The sequence below is a fragment of the Syngnathoides biaculeatus genome, chromosome 16, assembly GCF_019802595.1.
Source record: "Syngnathoides biaculeatus isolate LvHL_M chromosome 16, ASM1980259v1, whole genome shotgun sequence".
NCBI classification, from domain to species: domain Eukaryota; kingdom Metazoa; phylum Chordata; class Actinopteri; order Syngnathiformes; family Syngnathidae; genus Syngnathoides; species Syngnathoides biaculeatus.
Genome location: NC_084655.1, coordinates 3908114 through 3929886, shown reverse-complemented (window position 1 = coordinate 3929886; position 21773 = coordinate 3908114). Strand labels below are relative to the sequence as shown.

The window sequence follows — 21773 nt, the reverse complement described above, 5'->3', positions numbered from 1 at the left end:
ATAAAAGCATATTCCACCACGTTTCGCTTTCCGTGTTAGCTCAGCAATGCGTTCCGCATGATGAAAGTAGAAGCCAGGGAGCGTGATGGCGGCGTCAGGGACGCGTCCACAAAGCCAAGTCTCCGTGAAGCACAGGGCAGCCGAACGTCCAAAGTCTTTGCAGGTCTTGATCAGAGCTAAAGTTCCTCCATTTTATTGGTTAGAGATGTAAGGTTAGCGAGATGGATAATCGAAAGCATTAGTTGATGTCCCCTCTTTCGCAAGTGAACTTGTGTACTGGCTCACATCCCTCTTCGTTGCAAGGCTTTGGAGAGTACATCAACGAGTAACTCCGGGAAAAAATTCAGTGAATTGGCGAGAGTTGTCAAAAAAAGTCCAGAGAAGACTCTCTGATGGTTAGCAAGTCCTCTCGTGTACATACAGACATACAACACAAAATGAACATCAACAATAAATTAGTAATTAAACAAGTAACTGAATAACCATTAAAAAAAAAAAAATTCAAGGTGGCACGGTGGAACAACTGGTTAGATTGTTGGCATCACAGTTCAGAGGACCAGGATTCAAATCCCGGCTCCACCTGTGAGCCGTTTGCATATTCTCCCCGTGCCTGCATTGGTTGTCTCCAGGCACTCCGCTTTCCTCCCACATCCCAAAAACATGCATTAATTGAAGACTCTAAATTGTCAGCAGGTCTGATTGTGAGTGTAACTGTTGTTTGTCTCTATGTGCTTTGCAATTAGCTAGCAACCAATTCAGGTTATATCCCGCCTCCTGCCCATTGACAGCTGGGATTGGCTTCAGCGACCCTTGTGAAGATAAGCGACTCAGAAAATGGATGAATAGATAAACATTTCAAAAGGTTGTCAGAATGTATATGTGGTTATCAATAGTGAGTGTACAATCTTCTCTGATCAATCCCTAGACCCAAGGTTTATTCTAAGGATAAAGCGGTCATTTGCTTGTCACAGAAGTCACTCAAAGCAAGATATGATTCTTTACCATCAATCCTGGACACACACTTGTATTGTGGCTTCACTGGACACATTTTGCAACATTTTGAAAATGATTCCCCTTCCAAAGCATTGAATTCTATTCAATCACAGCTCTCCGCTTCTGACAGGCATCCAACAATGTCATGGCTTGTAAAATGGCTGACAGGAAGAGGACAAGTTTAAACAGGATTTTAATGAACAAATGATCATTTTAACTACAAAGAGTGAAAATGACAGAGGAGAGGGGGGTTACTAATAGGCGAAATTAAATTAAATATTGGGTGCATTACTTTTTGACAGCCCCTTGTAAAAACAAATTTGTTTATGACCGGTGATTGACAGGTGTTTCCAAGAAGTAAATTACAAGACTTTGTTAATCATTGAAAGAATAATGTACAATTTATAATCTAAAGGGTGGTATCCTCTGTGGGAAGTACTGTTCACAAATGGCCGTAACCAATTTCAAGCAAAATTGTGCACCTCTTCTTAAACCACTTAGCAGTGACTGTTTCTCAGATACCCATCATCTGACAAACTTCAAATAGACAGACAGTAGTAGCAGACAGATCCAATTTTCATGCAAAGATATAGACAGGGCTTGTGCGATGTCAGTTTTAAATGTCTGTGTTGACCTTTTCCTGGCCTCTAAGCTCTATTCAGTCATTACACATCTGAATTTCTTTATCTCCATCTCTCATTACCTCCACCAACCCCCCTTCATGGTCTCTGGGTGTTTGTTGTCAGCTTCCCGTCACAGAGGAAGTGCCTCACCCTGTTGCCTTGCTTGCTATTGGTCCCTTCTCTGATCAACTGTGATTTTGACCCAGTGAGGGGGGTGGGGGGGGGGGTTACAAGAGGATAGAAAAGGGTTTGGGACGAGAACAGAGGTAGAGGGAGGCTTCTGTGAACATTTTGGTGCTATACTAGATAGGAGAGGGCTTTGTGTTGCAGAAGGTAAGTAGGCCATTTGTAACTTTACAGTTAGAAACTCACTGCGATTTCTTTGTTTTTGATGCCTAATGCAGACAAAATGTGCTAAGACATACTGCAATTGTGAAAATGTATCATAGCGTCTGCTGCAAATGTTATTTAATGTATGTTTTCTAAACTGTGTTCTATCTAGAATATGTTATAAACATGCATTTGTCAGATATACCTTGGACTTTTTGCCTGTAAATAATGTGTAAACATCATGTCATCTATTTTTGTATAGATATTTTCATGACGTTTTCTCTTTGCTTTTTATGATGCAGTTTAACCACTGAACAGTATAGTATATAGTACAGTACAGTAGTTGTAACTAGAAAACTGAATACACACAAACACGCATATAACGAGAGTGCCTAATTACGATACTTGATGTGTGTAAGCAGTCTTGTGATTTCTTGGTGTGGCTACTCCCAATCCTTGTACCAGTGTCTTAAATCCACACAGACGCTGGACTGGTTTGGGGGGAGTTGTTCCAAGTAATAACTGCTGGAAATTCATTGTTCCATTGATGATAGTACTATCAATCATGTTACAACGTTAAGAAACTATGTACACATGTGTTTTGCATGGACAAAAATAATTTTCTACTTTTGATTTTATATGTGATAGCTGGATGGAGTCCTCAACACACAACTGTATGATTCGTTTAAGCAAGTAAATAAAAGAGGAAGGTGAACATAACACCATGTTCTTTTCGCAAGGTGGATGTCTCACGTGTGTCATTCATACTGTACCTGTATTGTGGAAAAATGTGAACAACAAAATGAACATTGCAAAATACAGGAAGCATATTATAAGATCCAATTGTAATATGTGGATTCTGATGGCAAATGTAAGCAATAAAAGTTTAATACAATTTTGTTGTTGTTTTTTCAGGGGTTCGGGCAACATTTTATAAAGTCCAATTTAAAAATGTTGAATGTGAACTATATTGTTGGTGTTATTTTGTATGTGTTTTACTTCTTACTTTGGGCAAGTGTGATACCAAATGTGCATAATTGTCTGCCTTGAAATGTGCACTATGATTGGCTCACACTAATTTTTATTCTGGGGAGCCGAGCCTATTAGGGGTTAAGGTTATGAGCAGGGGTAGGGTGCTAAGTGGTAATTTTGAGGAAGACCTGAACCAAACTCTGCCAGGCTGACAGATCTTTTCAGTGGAGGAAGGATCAAGCAACATGACTGACGAGAGGTGGGCACAGTGGCAAAATATTCATCCAAGATGACCACGTATTTCTTATCTAGATGTTTTGATACACAAAATTGTTCAATATTTTAGTCCTTATATGTTGCAATCATCATTGATTCTTGATGTTCACCAGCAGAAAATGATTAAGTCTCTGTAACCTGACTTTGTGATTTACACCTTAAAGCAATGAAGAAATACTTTATACATTATTATTTGATATGTGAACAAATTAGCAGGATTACTCAGATATAGAAAGCATAAGCCCTCTAATAGGTTGGCTAGTCTTGGAAAACAAGGAGGAAGAAGATGTGGTAGTCTCATTGGGAGATAAGTGGATTTTCTCTGGGCACTCTGGTTTTCTTCCAAATCTCAAAAATATGCAACTTTAGTAGGACACTCTAAATTGCCCCTAGGTGTGATTGTTAGTGCGACTGTTGTCTGCCTCCATGTGTTCTGGCAACCAGTTCAGGGTGTACCCTGACTCCTGCCTGTTGATAGCTGGTATAAGCTCCAGCACTCCCGGGACCTTTATGAGGATAACCGGCTAAGAAGATGGATGGATGGATGGATGGATGGATGGCTGGATGGATGGATGGATGGATGGAAGACAATGGAACAGGACACACCAATAACCCAACCGGTAGAGATGCCATGTGTGAGGCTGCCATACTGGGTAGGCAGTTGTATTATGAATAGAGTGTACAGTAAAAATGATTACACCTAAAGTCACGGTCACTGTTCATTGGTTAGAATTTTGGGCTTTGTTGCAAGGCAGGAGAAATAAAAAAAAGGCCATTGGTTGTGCACACTAGGGACTTGGCCCTCTACAGTAAATTCCTGGGATGAATTTTGGGCTGAGTGTGTCCTGGTCCCAGGCCAGGATACATAGGAAGAATTGGAATCAGTAACGAAATTAAAAAAAAAAAAAATCCAAAAACCATCCATCCATTTTCGGAGCCACTCATCCTCAACAGGGTCGTGCGAGTGCTGGAGCCTATCCCAGCTATCATAAGGCAGGAGTTGGGCTACACCGTGAACTGGTTGTCAACTAATCATAGGACACAGAGAGACAGACCACAGCTCCACTCACAATCATACCTAGTACCATTTAAAGTCCCCAATTAGTGCATGTTTTTGGGAATTTGGGAATACCCGGAGAAAACCCATGCAGGCACAGGGAGAACAAGAATACTCCACACAGGCGGGCCTGGGATTCGAACCCCAGTCCTTAGAACTCTGAGGCCAATGCTTGAGTTTTCATTTTCAGTCGGGCAGTTTTGAAAGGATCATTTAAATAAAAATTTTACTTACAGGACATTCAGAAAATTATATTATATACAGTGAGTGTGTGTATATATTCATATTCTTAAGTACTTACAGTGAAGAAAATAAGTATTTGAGCACTCTGCCATATTGCATGTTCCCCCACTTAGAAATAATGGAGGGGTCTGAAATTTTCATTGTAGGTGCAAGTGCACTGTAAGAGAGATAATCTAAATAGAAAAATCCAGAAATCACAATGTATGATTTAATTTATTTGTGTGATACAGCTGTAAATAAGTATTTGAACACCTGTCTATAAGCTAGAATTCTGACCCTCAAAGACCTGTTAGTCCGCCTTTAAAACTCCACCTCCACTCCATGTATTATCCTGAATCAGATGCACCTGTGTGAGGTCGTTAGCTGCTTAAAGGCACCTGTCCACCCCATACAATCAGTAAGACTCGTACTTGTAACATAGCCAAGACCAAAGAGCTGTCCAAAGACACCAGAGACAAAATTATACAAGTCCACACGGCTGGAAAGGGCTAAGGAGAAATTGCCAAGCAGCTTGGTGAAAACAGGTCCATTGTTGAAGCAATCATTTGAAAATGGAAGAAACTAAACATGACGGTCAATCTCAATCGGAGTGGAGCCCCATGCAAGATATCAGATCCTTAGAAAGATGAGGAATCAGCTCAGGACTACACGACAGGACTTGGTCAATGACCTGAAAATAGCTGGGACCACCGTTTCCAAGGAAACTGTTGGTAATGGTTTGAAATCATGCATGGCACGGGAGGTTCCCTTGCTTCAACCAGCACGTCAAGGCCCGTCTTAAATTTGCCAATGACCATTTGAATGATACAGAGGAGTCATGGGAGAAGGTTTTGTGGTCAGATGAGACCAAAATGGAACTTTTTGATCATAATTTCACTAACCGTGTTTGGAGGAAGAGGAATGATGAGTTCCATCCCATGAACACCATCTCTACTGTGAACCACGGGGTTGGTAGCATCATACTTTGGGGGTGTTTTTCCTGCACGTGGGACAGGACGACAGCACTGTATTAAGGAAAGGATGACCGCCGCCATGTATTGTGAGATTTTGGGGAACAACTTCTTTCCCTGAGTCAGAGCATTGAAGATGGTTTGTGGGTGGGTCTTTCAACATGACAATGACCAGAAGCACTCAGCCAGGAAAACCAAGGAGTGGCTCCGTAAAAAGCATATCAAGGTTCTGGCGTGGCCTAGCCAGTCTCCAGACCAAAACCCAATAGAACATTTTTGAAGGGAGCTGAAACTCCGTGTTTCTCAGCCACAGCCCAGAAACCTGTCTGATCTAGAGAAGATATGTGTGGAGGAGTGGTCAAAAATGCCTCCTGCAGTGTGTGCAAACCTAGCGAACAACTACAAGAAATGTTTGACCTCTGTAATTGCAAACAAAGGCTACTGTACCAAATGTTAATATTGGTTTTCTCAGATGTTCAAATACTTATTTGCACCTGTATTACACAAATAAATTGTTCAAAGAAATCAGACATTGTGATTTCTAGATTTTGCTTTTTAGATTATCTCTCTCACAGTGGACATGCACTTACGATACAAATTTCAGACCCCTCCATGATTTCCAAGTGGGAGAACTTGCAATATAACAGGGTGTTCAAATACTTACTTTCTTCACTGTATGACACTTTTAACTTTCCCACAAGTATGTAAAATACAAACTATTAACATTTTTGGGAATAAAAAATTCGTTAGGTCAAATTGATTTGAGCTCTTTAGTTTTTGACTGTGCCTCATAATATGTTTTCATATTTGGAAGAGAGGACCATAGGAGGTTTTTTGTGAGGGTGAAAGTTTGTTCAAATGCTTTGAAATTGCTTTACGCCTTCAAGTATTATCAGTTTTTTAAATTGCGTTTTGTGGTTTTCAGGATGCCGATATGCAAGCAAAGTGGCAACCAAGACCAAGGTGAACTTTGATTATGATGGACCCTCCATGAAAACTGAAGTCCCTGGACCAAGATCACAGGTAGCACACACACATATAAAATTGCAACCAGTAGAGAAATACGAGTACAGTATATCATGTATTTATAATATATAATAATATTACTAAAATTTATGCAAATATCTATCTTTAGGCGCTGACAAATCATTGGGGAGATTTTGTGGTAAATTGAGGTGTCCTCATGTATGTATGTGTGTTGTGGTCAAGCACGACTAAAATGAAAATGTCTGCCACATTTGGAAAATGCATTTTAGTGCACATCAGTCAAGAACGTTTGTCTAGTCATGTACAGTGGATATAAAACCTCCCTGTCTAAATGCCAGATTGAGCATTGTTGTTTTTGCGCCAAACATTGTATACCTTTTTGAATTATGGCTAAAAGATTCAACCTTGGTTTTAGCAAACCAGAACACATTTTCTCGCATGCGTTTGGGTGATTTCAAAGTAGTTTTTTTCAAAATGTAGCTGGGTCTGGATTATTTTTTTTATACATATGTATACGTATATATCGGATATTGTGGTAGGTCCACCCACAGGTTTGAATGGGTGTGCTTTACAATAATAATGATAATGACACTTTCTTACCAACTCCACTTTTGTTCTGGTGTTGATTCCCACATTTCGGTCCAGAACACAATATAATCTCTGGGACACAGAGCCCATGTCTTCTTTCCTGAGTGGTGTGAGTCCCATGATCCGCATACTTGCACACAAGTTTTTCAACTGCTCAACCTGGCGCCTTCAAGCATCTGAATATTAATTAATTCATTCATTAAAACGAGAAGCTGCGGTCAATTAACTCACATGTTGTCAGTTAGCCCATCACAAGCTTCCAAAGCCATAACCTCATCAACTGGGCTTTCGGACCTTCTTTAAGGACTTTTTTGTGTTCGTAAACCTTTGACCTTGAAGAAAATATAAATTCTCTAAGGAATTCTCTTTCTTATTATTGTGGCATTTAACAAAATTAAATAGTTTTGGTGATCCAGACTGACCTGAAACAGGAGCGTTCTCGTCTGATTTGACTTCAGTGTGAGGGAAAAAATGAACTGTGTGTTTTGGCGGTGTATGTAAACTTCTGGCTTCACCTCTATGCTCACGAAAGTCAAGTGGGCCAATGAGGTCATCTTGTGGTAACAAGTGGAAATTACAAACATAATGTCGAGTGAAACTTGGAGGACGCCCCGCCCCTACTACAAACAATTGAAATGCTTGCTTGAGTATGGAGACAAGACCAAATCTCCGAGCCAACTCGAGGACAGTGATTTCGGGAAGTACACTTACAAAAATATTTTATTCACGTTTATTGATGCCCTGAACAATAACGGAGACAGTTAGTACAATTTGCGTCAATTTTAAAGTTTGTCTCCAGTATCACCCAGGTCGCTTGTGATCTCCACACGTTTTATATGGTGGTAGGTGTTAGTACTTTATTCTAAAGGAAAGGATGTGAACAACGTTGTGATGATTATAAAATTGTTTATTCGTGGAACCGTAGAGTTAATTTTACTTCGGGTCGTTCTGAGTTCTACCTTCGCTTACGTTTCTCCCGAAACCGGCTTCTTCAAACTTCCCGTTGTAGTTAATTCCATTTTCCAAGTGGTTAAGTCGTCTCAAGTAGTTTTGGGGCTTGGGATGGAAACAAAAATGATACTTTTGTGAAACGTAAACGAATTGTGTACAGCGTTACGTGTAAAAAAAAAAGTCACGGTGACGTCATGTGTCTTTCGGACGGTAACATTTCATTGTGATTTAGTCGAGACAGATATAGTGTTTATTTATTTATTTAAAGCCCAAGGCATAAATACGTATGCCTACATGGACAAGCTCAATCAGGTTTGTTGTAGTATTACAGAATGATGAGAAATAATGTTGTTACTGTACTGCTAAATTCAGTAACATTGTTGTTCACAACTCTGGAGTAGCGTGACACAGGTACAAATCGAAACAACTCGGGAGGCGGTGATGCATTGTGGAAATTCCCCCGCGAGTCTATTTTCGGACAAGATTTTTCAGAAAGACAATTCTCTTATTTTGTTATTGGAAAAATCGTGGGGACCATCACTAAACAATATTGGTATGATTATATCAAAAGTTTAATAATTGTGATCTCGTCGCAATTTACTGACACATTTTACTTTGTGTAAAATCTGGGCTCGTTGAATTGAACACAAAATTAGTTTGCCCTCGACGAGACGGACGCATTATCATCTAAATTTCACGTGTATATTCCAACATTGTCTTCTGTACATATTGTCAACACAATGGCTAGAATTGTACTGCAAAAATGTTAGCTGATCAGTGCTTGAAGGTCTCAGTCTATACTGGCCAATCCCTGGATTTCACTTGTTGGATAGGCATTAAAACCTCAAATCTTGTACATGATCTGTTCTAGGACGTGGGCTACCTCCATTTTGTTTAGATTTTGAACCGATTTATTGTAAAAGGAAAGATTTGTGCAAATTCAGAGGTGTAATATCCCCTATCTCCGTACAATAAAACATCAGGATCCAGTATGTTTTTGTCTTGAGTCAAAATACTAACAAAACATTTTTAAATAGTTTTATTTTAATCTGGTGCTCTGTCTTGTGCTTCTCGTTCTTGTAACAGAAAAAAATTTGAGTATATTTTGTAATCTTCCTTTCTGCGTTAATTCAGATTGGTGATGTCTATGACTCGCTCATCCTCCGTGTCCTCCATCTCTCTGCTTGAGATTAAATCTGAGAGCCGTCTTGTCCTTCAAGCCTTCCTCCATCGAACTCTGTCCATCCCGTTGGTTGAGCGGCCGGGCAGAGTAGGAGGTGCATACAGAGATCAGAACAAGTACAGGTAATGTACTTATCACTCAGGGCTACTGATTTGACCAGATTTGTTGTTTTCATTTGTGTCATCATAAGTGACAAAATGAACAATTATCACAAAATGGATAGTAATACAGTGTACAAGTGCTGTGGTACCTTGATTTACAAGTTTTTCAATTTGCAATCTGTTGGTTGATTTTTATATTTATGGATGGAATGACAACATCATTTAGAGTACAAGCACTAAGAATTTTAATATCCAGATGATGGGTTCCAGAGAATTTTTCATTTTTTTTGCGTCTGAAAACATGTTTTAGTACTACCTTTTTAGTACCACCTGGTTGTCCACGTTGATGTGTCTAAATGACTGACTTTTCAGCGTCACTTGTTTTATCAACTTGACTTAAATTACAGTGGTACCTCTAGTAACAAAAAAATTCAGGTTATGAAACGCCTCCTCGGAAAAACATTGTCTCTAGTTACGAAGGAAATTCAAGATACGAAACTAAAAATAGGTGCTGGATTCCCCCAATTCCTCTGAACGTAAACATCCTGTATCATGGTTTGTGTGGCGCGATAGACCTGGTCTCCCTATGGCTATCAGTGATGAAAGTCCTTCAGATTTTCCTGGAATTATGGATTTTTAAATTTTCATGAAAATTGCTCTGGAAAAATGAGGAAAAAATGCCTAAAATAAATACGGATATTAGTTGACAACATTGAACGAACATGCGTTTGAGTTTGTTTTGCTTTCACGAGCGTAGCCATGTTGTGGCACTAACACTAGTAACAGTAACGCCCATCCCCTCGCATTCTCTCAAGACATCGCTTATTTTGTGTGGTCTTGACATTAATTTACGTGTTTATTTCATAAACGTTGTTAACTAAACGAGCATGTTCCAAAACAACCGTTATTCACCCGGAAACAGGAAATGCAAGTTAACCGTACTGAGCATGTACGGAGCATGTACGAAAGCGCATGTTAAGAACTGCTTCACATAATGTGAGCGCATTTACGTCGAAAGTCATCAACATCATGAGCCATGTTAAAGGAAATTCATTTTACACTAAGGGTGCTCATTGTGTCGATCGCGAGGCATGGTGTAATGGCGTAAAAAAACAAAAACCCATTACATAAAAACATTAGACTATCATCCACCTCGTTGCTTGATTCAGGTGTGGCCAATACGTTGAGCGCATGCACATAAAGGCGTGTTCTCGCAAGCCGGCCTCCTATTTACGGCAGTCCCTTGGTGTGTGCCCCCCCCTCCACAACAATAAGTCACGATTGCCGACAGGAATGTTTGTTCCAATGTATCGGTAGCTTGTTGCCACTAACGCTGATTATGTTAAAATAAACTTTCAGCATCTTCATTGAATTGCGAGTACAGATCATTCGTGTTTATTCCTTGACAGGCCAGTGCATTTAACTTTTTTTCAGATAAAGTTTGTCAGATCAAGAATTTTTATTAGAACCTCACCACTGTTTTGTAAACTTTGCCCTTCATCTGAGCTTCTGTCACATAACACACCAGACACCTTCCGGCAGCTGTTCCAACCTGCTTGGACCCGTTTCTTTACTTCCTTACCACAGTCTTCATTGCTCTGTATTGTTGACCCCAAGTATTTTGAAGTCGCCCACCTTTGCCACACAACATTCTTCCTTTCTCAACTTCCACGACTTGATTCTCTGCTATACCTTTGCCTTCTTAATCTTCCTACCCACTACTAGAGTCATCCTACACACCACCATCTTATGCTGTCAAGCTACAATCTCCCCCACCACTACCTTACAGTCAGTAACCTCCTTCAAATTACATTGTCCGCACAAAATATAATACACCTGCATGCTTCGACCGCCGCTCTTGTAGGTCACTTTATGTTCCTGTCTCTTTCTGGAAATAAGTGTTCACCATTGCCAATTCCATCTTTTTTGCGAAGTCCACCACCATCTGACCCTCAAAGTTCCTTTGCTGGATGCCGTACTTACCTATCACTTCTTCATCTCCCCTGTTTCCTTCGCCAACATGTCCATTGGAATCGGCACCAATCTCTCTCTCTCTGATTGGGCTGCCCAGAACTACTTCTTCTAGTTCCTTCCAGAATTTCTCTTTCAACTTGAGGTCACGTCCAACTTGTGGGGCATAACCGCTAATGTGAAATGCACTTCTATTTACGAAAAATTGACATTACGAAAAGACTTCCGGAAAGGATTAATTTCGGAAGTAGAGGTATCACTGTACACAAATGGAGCATTATTCGTAACAAGACTCACATTGGCAGTGAAATAGGTCATGCACATTAGTAATTGTTTTTTCATGATTTTGTTTATTATGGAGGAATTTAGTCATCGTAAGTGCACATTGCTATTTATCTATTTATTTTTCAATAATTTCTACTCACAGACACTAACTGGTAATTTTTCGTTATATGACTCACTGGGTCAATCCCACTTTAAAGAAACAGTTCAGGTATGCAATTTTGGTTGTAACTGGTTTGTTTCAATGTACAGTTATTTTGTATAAAACCAGGTTGTTTCTTCCTAGTTTGTTTACAGTACTTTGTATTGTGTTTTAATTTAAGAAAAATGTGACCATAAAATAAATGTTTCAGTCACAAAAGTGGATAAAGGAATAATAGCATCCAAGAAGGGCACAGAAGAGGACACAGAAGATGTACCTATTGTGTGCGTTCGTGCACATTCATATAGCATGCCGTACATTCACATGTACACAGTGCAGAGGGAAGAGAGGTTCACGCAGTGATTTTTCTCATGACGAAACCCTAAATATAGGGATGAAATTTCCAGACAACAGAAAGGAGTCAGAGAAGAAATAAAGAAAAATAAAAACTGAAGTCCGTGAATAGACTATGTAATGTTCTGGTTGTACTGTATGTGATTATTCTCCTATATCGCTGAAAGATTGGTATTTGTTTTCAACAAAATGTCAAACGTTTTCCAGCTTTCCAGTGAACTTCACAAGTTATAGTTGTATTAAAAAAAAGAGAGATGATACCGGGTGGAAAATGGCCGTGATAATAAAATTTGAAATGCTCCAAGATAGTCAGATAATTTCACAGATTATATCGCTTGGTACACACTTTTTGTCATGATTCTGCATGTTAGAATTTTCTAAAAATATTCCTCAAACTTTCACGGTTCATTTATTGTTGTAAAGTCTTAGTAAGAATTTGAACTGACAGCATATTTCCACATGACTGTCCACCCCCGAGAATCGAAATGTTAGTTTATCTCATCAAAGATATTATAGTAGCCTGCTAATAATGAACAGATGAATAAACAAACACAAATCATGCAGTCCGCATTCTTTCCACTTTTGCAAGCAGTTTTGTCCTTTAGTGACAAAATATACTGTGTATGGGCATGAGGTTTTGTACCATATATAGAAATTATGAAAAGGTTTTACAGAATGAATGTGCCATCCCAGTCATGCTGTTTTAATACTGTGTACACTGTTCCTCATTCACAGTGGTAGTGTCAGGCCAGAACCAAAAGTAAAAGATGGGTGGGATTCTCAGGCCGAAGAGCAAAGCTCAGGAGATGAGAAGAAGACTGGATTTAAGGACTTCCTGAAGCAGCTTCCCCGGCGTAATACTGTGCGCTCTTCTGCGCGTTCTTCTGTGAAAGACACAAAAGGATCTTTAGAAAACGACAGCAAGCCCAGACCACCAAACCTCAGAGAGCTTTCAGAGGTAAGCGAGTAATTCAATGTTTCCATACATCAGATGAGACGCAAACAGAATGCAGAAAAAAAATATTTCTTTCAGGTTTTCCCATCTCGGGTTGCCACATTGAATTGTTTTTCCATGTGTATCGGTCACTTTTTATGCTGGATGCCTTTCCTGATGCAAGCATACCTTCTTTACTTGGCTTTACACTTGCTCACGCATTGTGAACATCATGTGACCAAACCCGGAAAATAGATTAGTGGCTGGACTCCCTGTGTATACTACCAGAAATTTGGGTTTATGACAAAATCTGGGCACCTCTTGAGTTACATTGAAAACATTTATGGGATATAACACAGGTAATGTTTCAGTATCTAACTATAAAAAGTATGAGATTATGATTTACTTTGACTTGATCTAAGTTCTAACGTTAGACTAGCATGTCCATATATCTAAATGCGAACAGTCATCTTCCCGTGGCATGCGTTATCTTGAAGTTGAAAACTTTTCCCCTCTACATGCTTTAGGAAGATATAGATAATCTACTGCTAGCTTTCATCAATGGATTGATACCGCCATGAATTACGCTAGATTATAACAATCAATCAGGTTTGCTGACAGGAATGTTTGTGACAATGTTTTGCTAGCTTGTTGCCACTAACACCGCTAACGCCGATTATGTTGAACTAAATTTTTTCTAAACATTTTTAAAACATTGCGGGTATAGACCATTCGTGTTTTATTCTTTGGTACGGCAGTACATTTAAATTTTCTTCAGATGAAGTTTATCAGATCAAGAATTTTTACTGATGAAGAATTTTAAATACCATTTTATATCATGTTCCACTAAGATAAATTGAAATTGGAAAGGATCATTTCTGAGTTTAATTTTTTTTTCTTTTTTAGTTATGTATTTGTTTATTTTATTTTTAATTTACAGTTATTTTATATTAATCCAATAAGTTATTTTAAGGTCTTGAGATTCACACCCGCAACTTTATCTGCGGGCATGACTGGTGGACCACACCCCTACTAACTTTTTGTCTGCGAGCATAACTGACCACACCTCTCCACTTTTCAAATGTGTGTGACTGAATTAACACGTAACTTGACTGCCATTCACATTTTTAATCGTAATAGAATTTGTTATATGTATGTACTTCTTTCAGCTTGTCCCGTTAGGGGTTGCCACAGCGCATCATCTCAGATGAACGCTCATATTTGTATTTTATTGAAATAATCATTATGTTGGTGGAACGGTGGCACAGCTGTAGCCTCACCCCCCAAAGTGACCATAGTAGTACAGAGTAATCTTACAGGATTCGTTTTGGAGAAGGAGGTCATAGGAGGAGAGCCTAACCATCTGACCCATCTTATATACTGGCATTGGCGAACAATGAAGATCTGGTAGCCACTTATTTCTTTTGTCAGAAAGAGCTAGGGAAGCCCTGATGTTCTTCTAAACTGATTAGACTCGTCGAAGGTGCTCCCTCACTGTGGGAACCGGCATTGTATGCTCATGTTCCTGAAACAGAGTAGTTAGTAAACCATTACCAGTAGTGGGTGCTGATGAGGGAGTTGTGGGTGTATTCCACCCATGGGAGAAAGGTGCTTCAGGAGGCAGGATTGCATGCTGCCATGCAGCGAAGAGCAGACTCGAGATTTTGATATGTCCGGTCTCTTCGACGCAGGAAGAAAGAAGGATGGGTTCCGATTCTACCAGGCTGTAATGGGGTAAATACTGGTGATAGTGCGCCTGAGGCTTGCTGTTATGTGAACCAGGGCGGAAGGAGAGGCTGAAGGTAAAAGCACTGAAAAATAGGGCCCAACGAGGGTTAAAACGCTTGGCGTAATAGAGTTAGGCAAGATTCTTGTAGTCTGTACAAACTCAGTGCAAAAGTCATTGCTTTTATTCGTCGCCCTGTTGACTGAAACCACTGAATTGTCATCTTCAGTATGAGTTGAAAAGCCTCAAAATGTGTCTCTCAGCATTTCGGTGTCTCTGTCGCTCTCACCATTTTCATCTCGAGGCACCGTTACAGCTGAAGTTATTTTGTTCTCCTCTGGTAGCAGTCCAGGCTTTCTTAATCCGTTGATGATAGTAGATTCTTTCACATTACTCCACTGAAATACCTCAGGGCAGGATGGTTTTTGCATGTGACCAGTTTTTGTAAAGTCTTCTCACCCAAGCCTCCCACTCACCTCGAAGTGGCACTTAAAAAGCACAATTCACACTGATTTCCAATGGCTGCAAAAACTTTGTTGTACCGCCAGAAATCACAGCTGTTATGGAGTTTGAGCTCTTCATGGCTGTTTTTGCTAAATCTTTTTATGTGGGCCCCTATACTCTCCAAAGCAAGCAACGCTTTTTTACAGTGGAAAAAAATCATCCCAGGCATTTACTGTAATACTCCGTCACCCAGTCAGTCACTAAGCTTGCCATCATCCACCCTTTTTTAACTTTAACAACTATGCCTTTTGTGAGTTGTTTTTTTATGTGACCTAGTGATCTGCTTAAAAATCACCATTGACTAAAGCTTTTTTCCAGAAGTCGTGCAAGCTCAAAACACGTAAAGTGCATTCTGTCGAGGCCAGTTGTTATCACCATAATAGATGACGCTCCAGTCTTGTTCACAGTTCGAGCTAGAGGCAGGTCGAATGTTAAAGGCACTTCATCCACATTTATCTCATTTCACATTCCCAACTCTTTCTTTGGAGTCAGGAGGGAATTGTTGACAAAAGGTAGTCCGTGCCTTGCTGGACAAAACTTTTCGTCTCATGAAATGAAAACACCACGGTGGTCCATCTTGAACCCTTGAAATGAACGCTGGTCATTTTCAGCTTTCTGTTGGATCTGCTTGGAGGATACACCTCGGCCATCTGCTCTCTCTGTGTTCACCCAGTCGACAAGACTATTTTCAAGATTGGGCCATCTGATCTTATAACCTCTGAAAGCCTTTGTTTTTTGGCACTGCATTAGTGCCTAACACTAACGTCTCCAATGCCTCAACATCGATTTGTTGAGGCCAAGCTTCCTTGCTGCCAGATTTCCCTCTTGGATGGACAGATTTATGGCTTTTAACTTAAAAACTGTGCCCTATGTTTTTTTTCTTGGATTCTCTTAATTCTACTAAAATGTAATATATTAATAAAATATTTTGCATTTGTACGTGTCCTGCTGCGTTTTGCTTCCAGCACGCCAAAAACTATCACTGTCTTCTTTGTTGTCTTTTTATACATGATCTAGGGAACTTAATCTTTTTCTACGCGCTTGGAGGTAGATTTAACTTTGTGTGGACACTGGAGACAGATTCATCCTCTTCTTCTATGGACAGGAGGCATCTTTGCATGCTCATAACCTTATAGGGAAAGGCCATGTTTCAGCATTACGGCCATGTTTAAGCATTTTGTTCAAACAAGTTTTCGTTGTATGTTTAATGATAGCAGCAAGCAAAAAAAAAACATTTTAGTCGCATCGGAAAACAGGTCGCAGGGTTCATGACTCCTGACAAAAGTAGCAGCTTCTTGTCGGAAAAATATGGTAGATGGTCCTTGAGGCGCACTGGCAGGTTGTTTAGGCAAGGACTGTGTGGCCAGTGGTAACAAGCGCAGGTGGCAGGCTTGTCATTATAGGTTCAAGGAAGACAGGGAACATCGAGGACAAGGAAAGACATGGAGGTCAGTAAGGAATATGGGGAATAGAATTTGTTTACATGGAGACTGAAGAACCATGGTACTGCTGCAAAGGCTACAATTCCCTAGCAAGAATTTCTGGGATCTGGCAGGCTCTTATGCAGTTTGGACAGATGGCTGATTAGTGACAGGTATACATTTGTAGAAAAAAGAGAGGGGGGATGGGAGAGAAAAACTGACAGGGTTCGAAGTGCCACCAAGGCTCCAACAGCAGAACTGCAGGATGGCTCATTACATTGTTTCTTTTCAATGAAAAATAGCCTGGCTCCCAGGGGCAAAGAAGAGGGATGAATGAGTCCAGAGGCAAGGGAGTCACGGATGTAATTTTCCACACCCTTATTTTTTGGGATGGGAAAAGTCAAAGAGGCAGCTAGAGAGCAGAGGTGCTCCCTTTGTTCGTCTGTTTATGCCAGTGAGCCATTGTGACTGGCAGAACAAATTAATGGTCTTCTAATAGATGTGAGTAATACAGCAATTAATACACCTACTTTTTGTAACATTTTTGTTTGTTTGTGTGTCGTGAGGTTTTTCAGTTGCAAAGTACCTGTATGTGCTTTGGCTCCTAAAAGGTTGCAGTTTGTTGCTCTGTTCCGCTTGTGTTCAACAGAATGGGAGCCTGTTTACAAACAACCACAAGCGGTGGCACTAGCTTGCACAGAACTGGTAGGAGGCGGGAGCGTGAGCAGGTTGACGGGCTTGACGGTGTGGTTGAAGTGAGCACTGAAATGGGAAACACAGAAGGAATACTAGAAGCAGAGATGAATATAATAGGATAACTACAAGTGCAGATAGTCAGTTAATCAACTTACAAACACGAAAAGTAGCCTCAAGAGTCGATCTGTGTACCATGAACGAGTGTGAGTACTGTCGAAGGATCCCTGTGTCAGGAAGGCTTTAAATATGAGTAATGAGGAGTGCTGATTGGGTACAGTTGCGGGGAGAAGGAAGTGGTGATTGCTGGAGGGTGTGGTGGCGGACGGAGAGCAGCACACAAGACCCTATCCAAGGTCTAGAAAATGAACTGCAGGGCATAGTCATTACACTTAGGTTCTTTGAAGACGAATTTGTCGATAGTTGGGAATGTGAACTATAATTCATCCATTCATTTTCTGAACCGCTTATCCTTGCAAGGGTCACGGGTGAATGGTAATATGCGTAATAAATGGGAAGTTTGTGTATTTCCCACAGATTTTAAGCTGTGGTCAGTCAATAGTCACTCATGTTCAAAGATACCGTCTAATTAATTATTTTTTAAAGAGGATCATTCTGTTAAGGTTTTTGTCATTGTTTATCTTATTTAACTGGAAATGAGAAAACCCACTTAGATATATCACATAATATAGTCTAAAGCCACCTAACTCTAAGGTGATTGATCAGGGCATTATTTCCATGTGGCTTTGACAAACAATTAGATGGAGCTGCAAAGAAAATTATTTATGCAGTCAGAAAATCATCAGCTTCTGTATGAGTGAATACAGCAGCCATAATTCATTATTTATTTCACTTTATGGTCAAAATTGTCGTCATTTCACTTCAGTGTGACATTTCAAGCCTCAGATGATAATTAAAGCAGCATTAAATTTAAATTAATTTGTGAGCATGGTTAATGTCATGAAAAAGGAATATTTTGACTATGTAATGGTAATTGTGCTGTTCTCATGAAATGCATGGATCAACATTCTCTCAACCTAAATGTTGACCAGAAAAATCTTTTCCTGCAGGAAGATGTTTTGTCCCCCTCCTCTACCTCCGAAGATGATGATGGTGAAAAGAAACAGACCAAGAGACTGAACAAAAAGAAGATTAAAAAAAAAATATCCAAGTTTTTCAAAATAAAAGTAGAGAAGGAGCGAGAAAAACAGAAAGAGAATGAGAAGGAAAAAGAGGAGAAAGAAAAGAAGGAGGGACCGAGCTCTCAACCTCAGAGGCCTTCCATGCTGCTATTCGACAAAACAGCTGAGCTCATATCAATTGTTTCACCAAGTAAGCTCCTCAATTGCAAATTAACTGAACAAACCAGTTTGGCAAGCCACAACATATTAATTAGAAGGTTGGCTACAGTGTCAATCAATGTATTTCTAATTTATCAATAATCTTTGAATACAAACCACCCCCCCTCCCATTACCCCCACCCCCCAACTCCTTTGGTATTTTCTAGACATACAGTAAGTCTCTGTCAACCATAGATATGGGTTCAATTTAAAAAGCAGCAAAAAAGTGCACCAGCCCATTTCTTTATTATTAACCATCTATAGCAAGTTAAACAAATTCTAAAGCTTTGCAGCGTGTTGTCTGTAAAATGACATGTAGTATACTTGTTGTTTTTTTGTAATATAGATCATTCTCCTGAATTCTATGATGAAGTTGCGCAGAAGCTGGAAAAGATTGCTCAAAGGTCTACTAGTACAAAGAGACAGAGTCCTACACTCCCACAAATGCCCTCAGGTATTACACTTGTGTATACACATGCATATAAACCCTACAAGGAAATAATGAGGTGATTACAATCAACTACTCAAGTAATCAGGTCTGCTCATCATAGAGTTAAAACCTGTTCTTCAGGCTTAGTCCACATTATAACACATGAGTACGTAAAGTACTGGATTTGCTCTGGCCAACTTATTGTTTTTTGGTTTTTATTTAACTGGCTACCCAGGCTTGTGTTCAGAGGTCTTAGCCCTTCTTACCATGACGTTCGGGTGGGAAAAGCACAAGTGATCTCCTTATAAGTCTGTTTAAATGGCTTGAATAATATTTTAGCCTTGTTCTTTACCAATGTAGTTTGAATGTGTGATGTATCAATTGAAAATATGACGTACGTAAGGTAAATTGCCTGGGAGACTGAATGGTGGCCACGATTTACATTGCAATAAGTGTGGTGATTTGAAAATGGACTTGGTTGAAATTTTGATGTTTAACATGACCCTTGAGGGATTGGTTCTTCTGACAGGCAGCATGGTGGCGCAGCTGCAGAGCGTTAGCCTTACAGTTCTGAGGACCGGGGTTCAAATCCAAGCCCCACCTGTGTGGTGTTCGCATGTTCTCCCCATGCTTGCATGGGTTCTCTCCAGGCACTCTGGTTTCCCCCACATTCCCAAAACATCCATTCATTGGAGACAAAATCGCGACTGTTATCTGTTCAGGGTATGCATCGCCCCCTGCTCAATAATGGCTAGGATAGGCTCGAGCGACCCTTATGAGGATAGGCAGCTCAGAAAATGGATGGATGCTCTTTTGACAGTGAAATGGGGAGCATGGTAAATTACACAAAGACTTAAGAATTCATACCTGTGAGAAAATGTCCAGAAACCCATTAATGGAGTCTTGGTTCTCAGTTTTCCCCGTTTCGAAAGGACTACTCCAACTCCTACGAATCTTGCGCTTTTCTCCTTACGAGAGCCGCTCAATTTGACCTCCTTACCCACAGATTCCAATAGATCATGTTTCAGTTTTCTGAAGGACATCAAAAATGCTTTAACCTTTTGGGGAATATCTGGCCACACAACAATTCATCATTTTTAATTCAGGTTAGCGGTAGCCCGGAGGCAGAATGCAACTGCCTATTGTTGAAAGTTGTAGAAGTGATCATAGCGATGTCTCTGAATATTCTCATTCATTCACCTCATTTCATTCTCTGGGCATAGAAGTGATTACAAATAGACTGTTCTGGTTGTCTTAAACATTTAGCCTGTCATCCAATTAGGCGTCATCAGTTTATGCAACACTACTAAGTTTTGTCTTATAAGGAATAGTTCCTATAAACAGAAATGTCTCTTTTTCTTTGTTCTTGTTGCTATGTTGTTCCTTGTCCTTTGTCCTGAATGCCATTCCTTTACTTGTTACGGAGGTCACTCAAAGAAGTTTCTTGTTCTTCACTTTCCATCCTGGACACCCACTTTGTTCACTGTGCTTTAGCCCTATTCTAACTTCCCCATAGACATTTTGGTTTCTCTTCCAAAGCAAAAAAATAGGATAAATTTAATTGGGGCATAGCAGTGTTCAAAATAATCGCAGTCCAATGTAACTAACCAAATAAATCCACATTTTCTTTTTTTTCTTTTTTAATTGCTACATGCCAAACAAGTTACCAGAAGAAGCAGTAGATTTTCAGAAAAACAACAAGACCCAACATTCATAATATCCACGCGCTTAAGGTTGTGCAATTGGGCAATTTGTTGAAAGGTGTTAAAAAATAGCAGTGTGGCATTCAATCAGTGAGGTCATCAATTTTGTTAAAAACACGTGTGAATCAGGTGGCCCCTATTTAAAGATGAAGCCATCACCTGTTGAACATGCATTTTTCCTTGAAAGCCTGAGGAAAATGGGTCGTTCAACATATTGGTCAGAAGACCAGTGTACTTTGATTAAAAGGTTGATTTGAGAGAGGAAACCTTACAAAGAGGTGCAAAACATTACCGGCTGTTCTGCTAAAATGAGCTCTAATGCCTTAAAATGGAGAGCAAAACAAGAGACACGTGGTAGAAAATGGAAGACAACCATCAAAATGGATTGCAGAATAACCAAAATGGCAAAGGCTCAGGCAATGATCAGGTCTAGGATAATGAAAGACAGTCTGGAGTTACCTGTAAGTACTGTGACGGCAAAAGACCTTCTGTGTGAAGCTACCATAATTTCTCAAATAATGAGCAAAATTTTCCCAAAATATTTTCAAAAAGTTAATAGAGCACATTATATTTAGGTATGGATGAAAAATAAAAAATACAATCACATTGTACAGTTGTGTACAGGTACATTGAGTGGTTAAAAAAAAAAAGGTATACATTTCGATATGATAGTCGATGTTTTATGCTAACACATTTATATTTGTTACGGGAAGGTGTGCCCCCAACCTGAACTCGATGACTCGATGACTTCCTCGGGGAGCTTGCATTTTACGATCATTATCACGCTGTGGCGAACCCTAACGGGACATGCCGAAAGAAACGTACTTACTAATATGTGTGATCAACAGAATTAATAAAATGTTATGCCATCATTGAGTATTTATTTTAGTTGGTTGATGGATTCTGTTCTGACAATTACAGGGACCAGAACAAGCGTATCCTGTGGCCTATCCCGAGATTACATCAGCACGTGCACAATGATTATTATTAATGATTGTTATAGGTGGCCTATCCCGAGA

The 21773-nt window shown here is 39.8% G+C and overlaps 1 protein-coding gene and 1 long non-coding RNA gene across 4 annotated transcripts in view; one reads left to right on the top strand and one right to left on the bottom strand.

Moving 5' to 3' along the window:
- Positions 1-1907: 1907 nt before the first annotated feature.
- bcl2l12 (BCL2 like 12) overlaps positions 1908-21773 on the top strand; it is a 30848-nt gene continuing 10982 nt past the window's right edge. The window contains exons 1-6 of one of the 3 annotated variants that reach the window (XM_061845697.1): positions 1908-1949; positions 6370-6467; positions 9105-9275; positions 12739-12961; positions 18352-18613; positions 18968-19075. In XM_061845697.1, the coding sequence (XP_061701681.1) occupies positions 9112-9275; positions 12739-12961; positions 18352-18613; positions 18968-19075 (757 nt within the window). In that variant the 5' untranslated portion in view covers positions 1908-1949; positions 6370-6467; positions 9105-9111. Of the gene's footprint in view, positions 1950-6369; positions 6468-7650; positions 7862-7892; positions 8283-9104; positions 9276-12738; positions 12962-18351; positions 18614-18967; positions 19076-21773 lie in introns of those variants that run through there. The other 2 variants (XM_061845696.1, XM_061845695.1) reach the window with 2 other exon arrangements.
- Positions 7038-7543, bottom strand: LOC133514207 (uncharacterized). The gene is made up of 3 exons (XR_009798744.1): positions 7442-7543; positions 7251-7351; positions 7038-7185 (listed from the first exon to the last, which is right to left on the bottom strand). It is a non-coding gene; the product is annotated as an uncharacterized LOC133514207 (long non-coding RNA).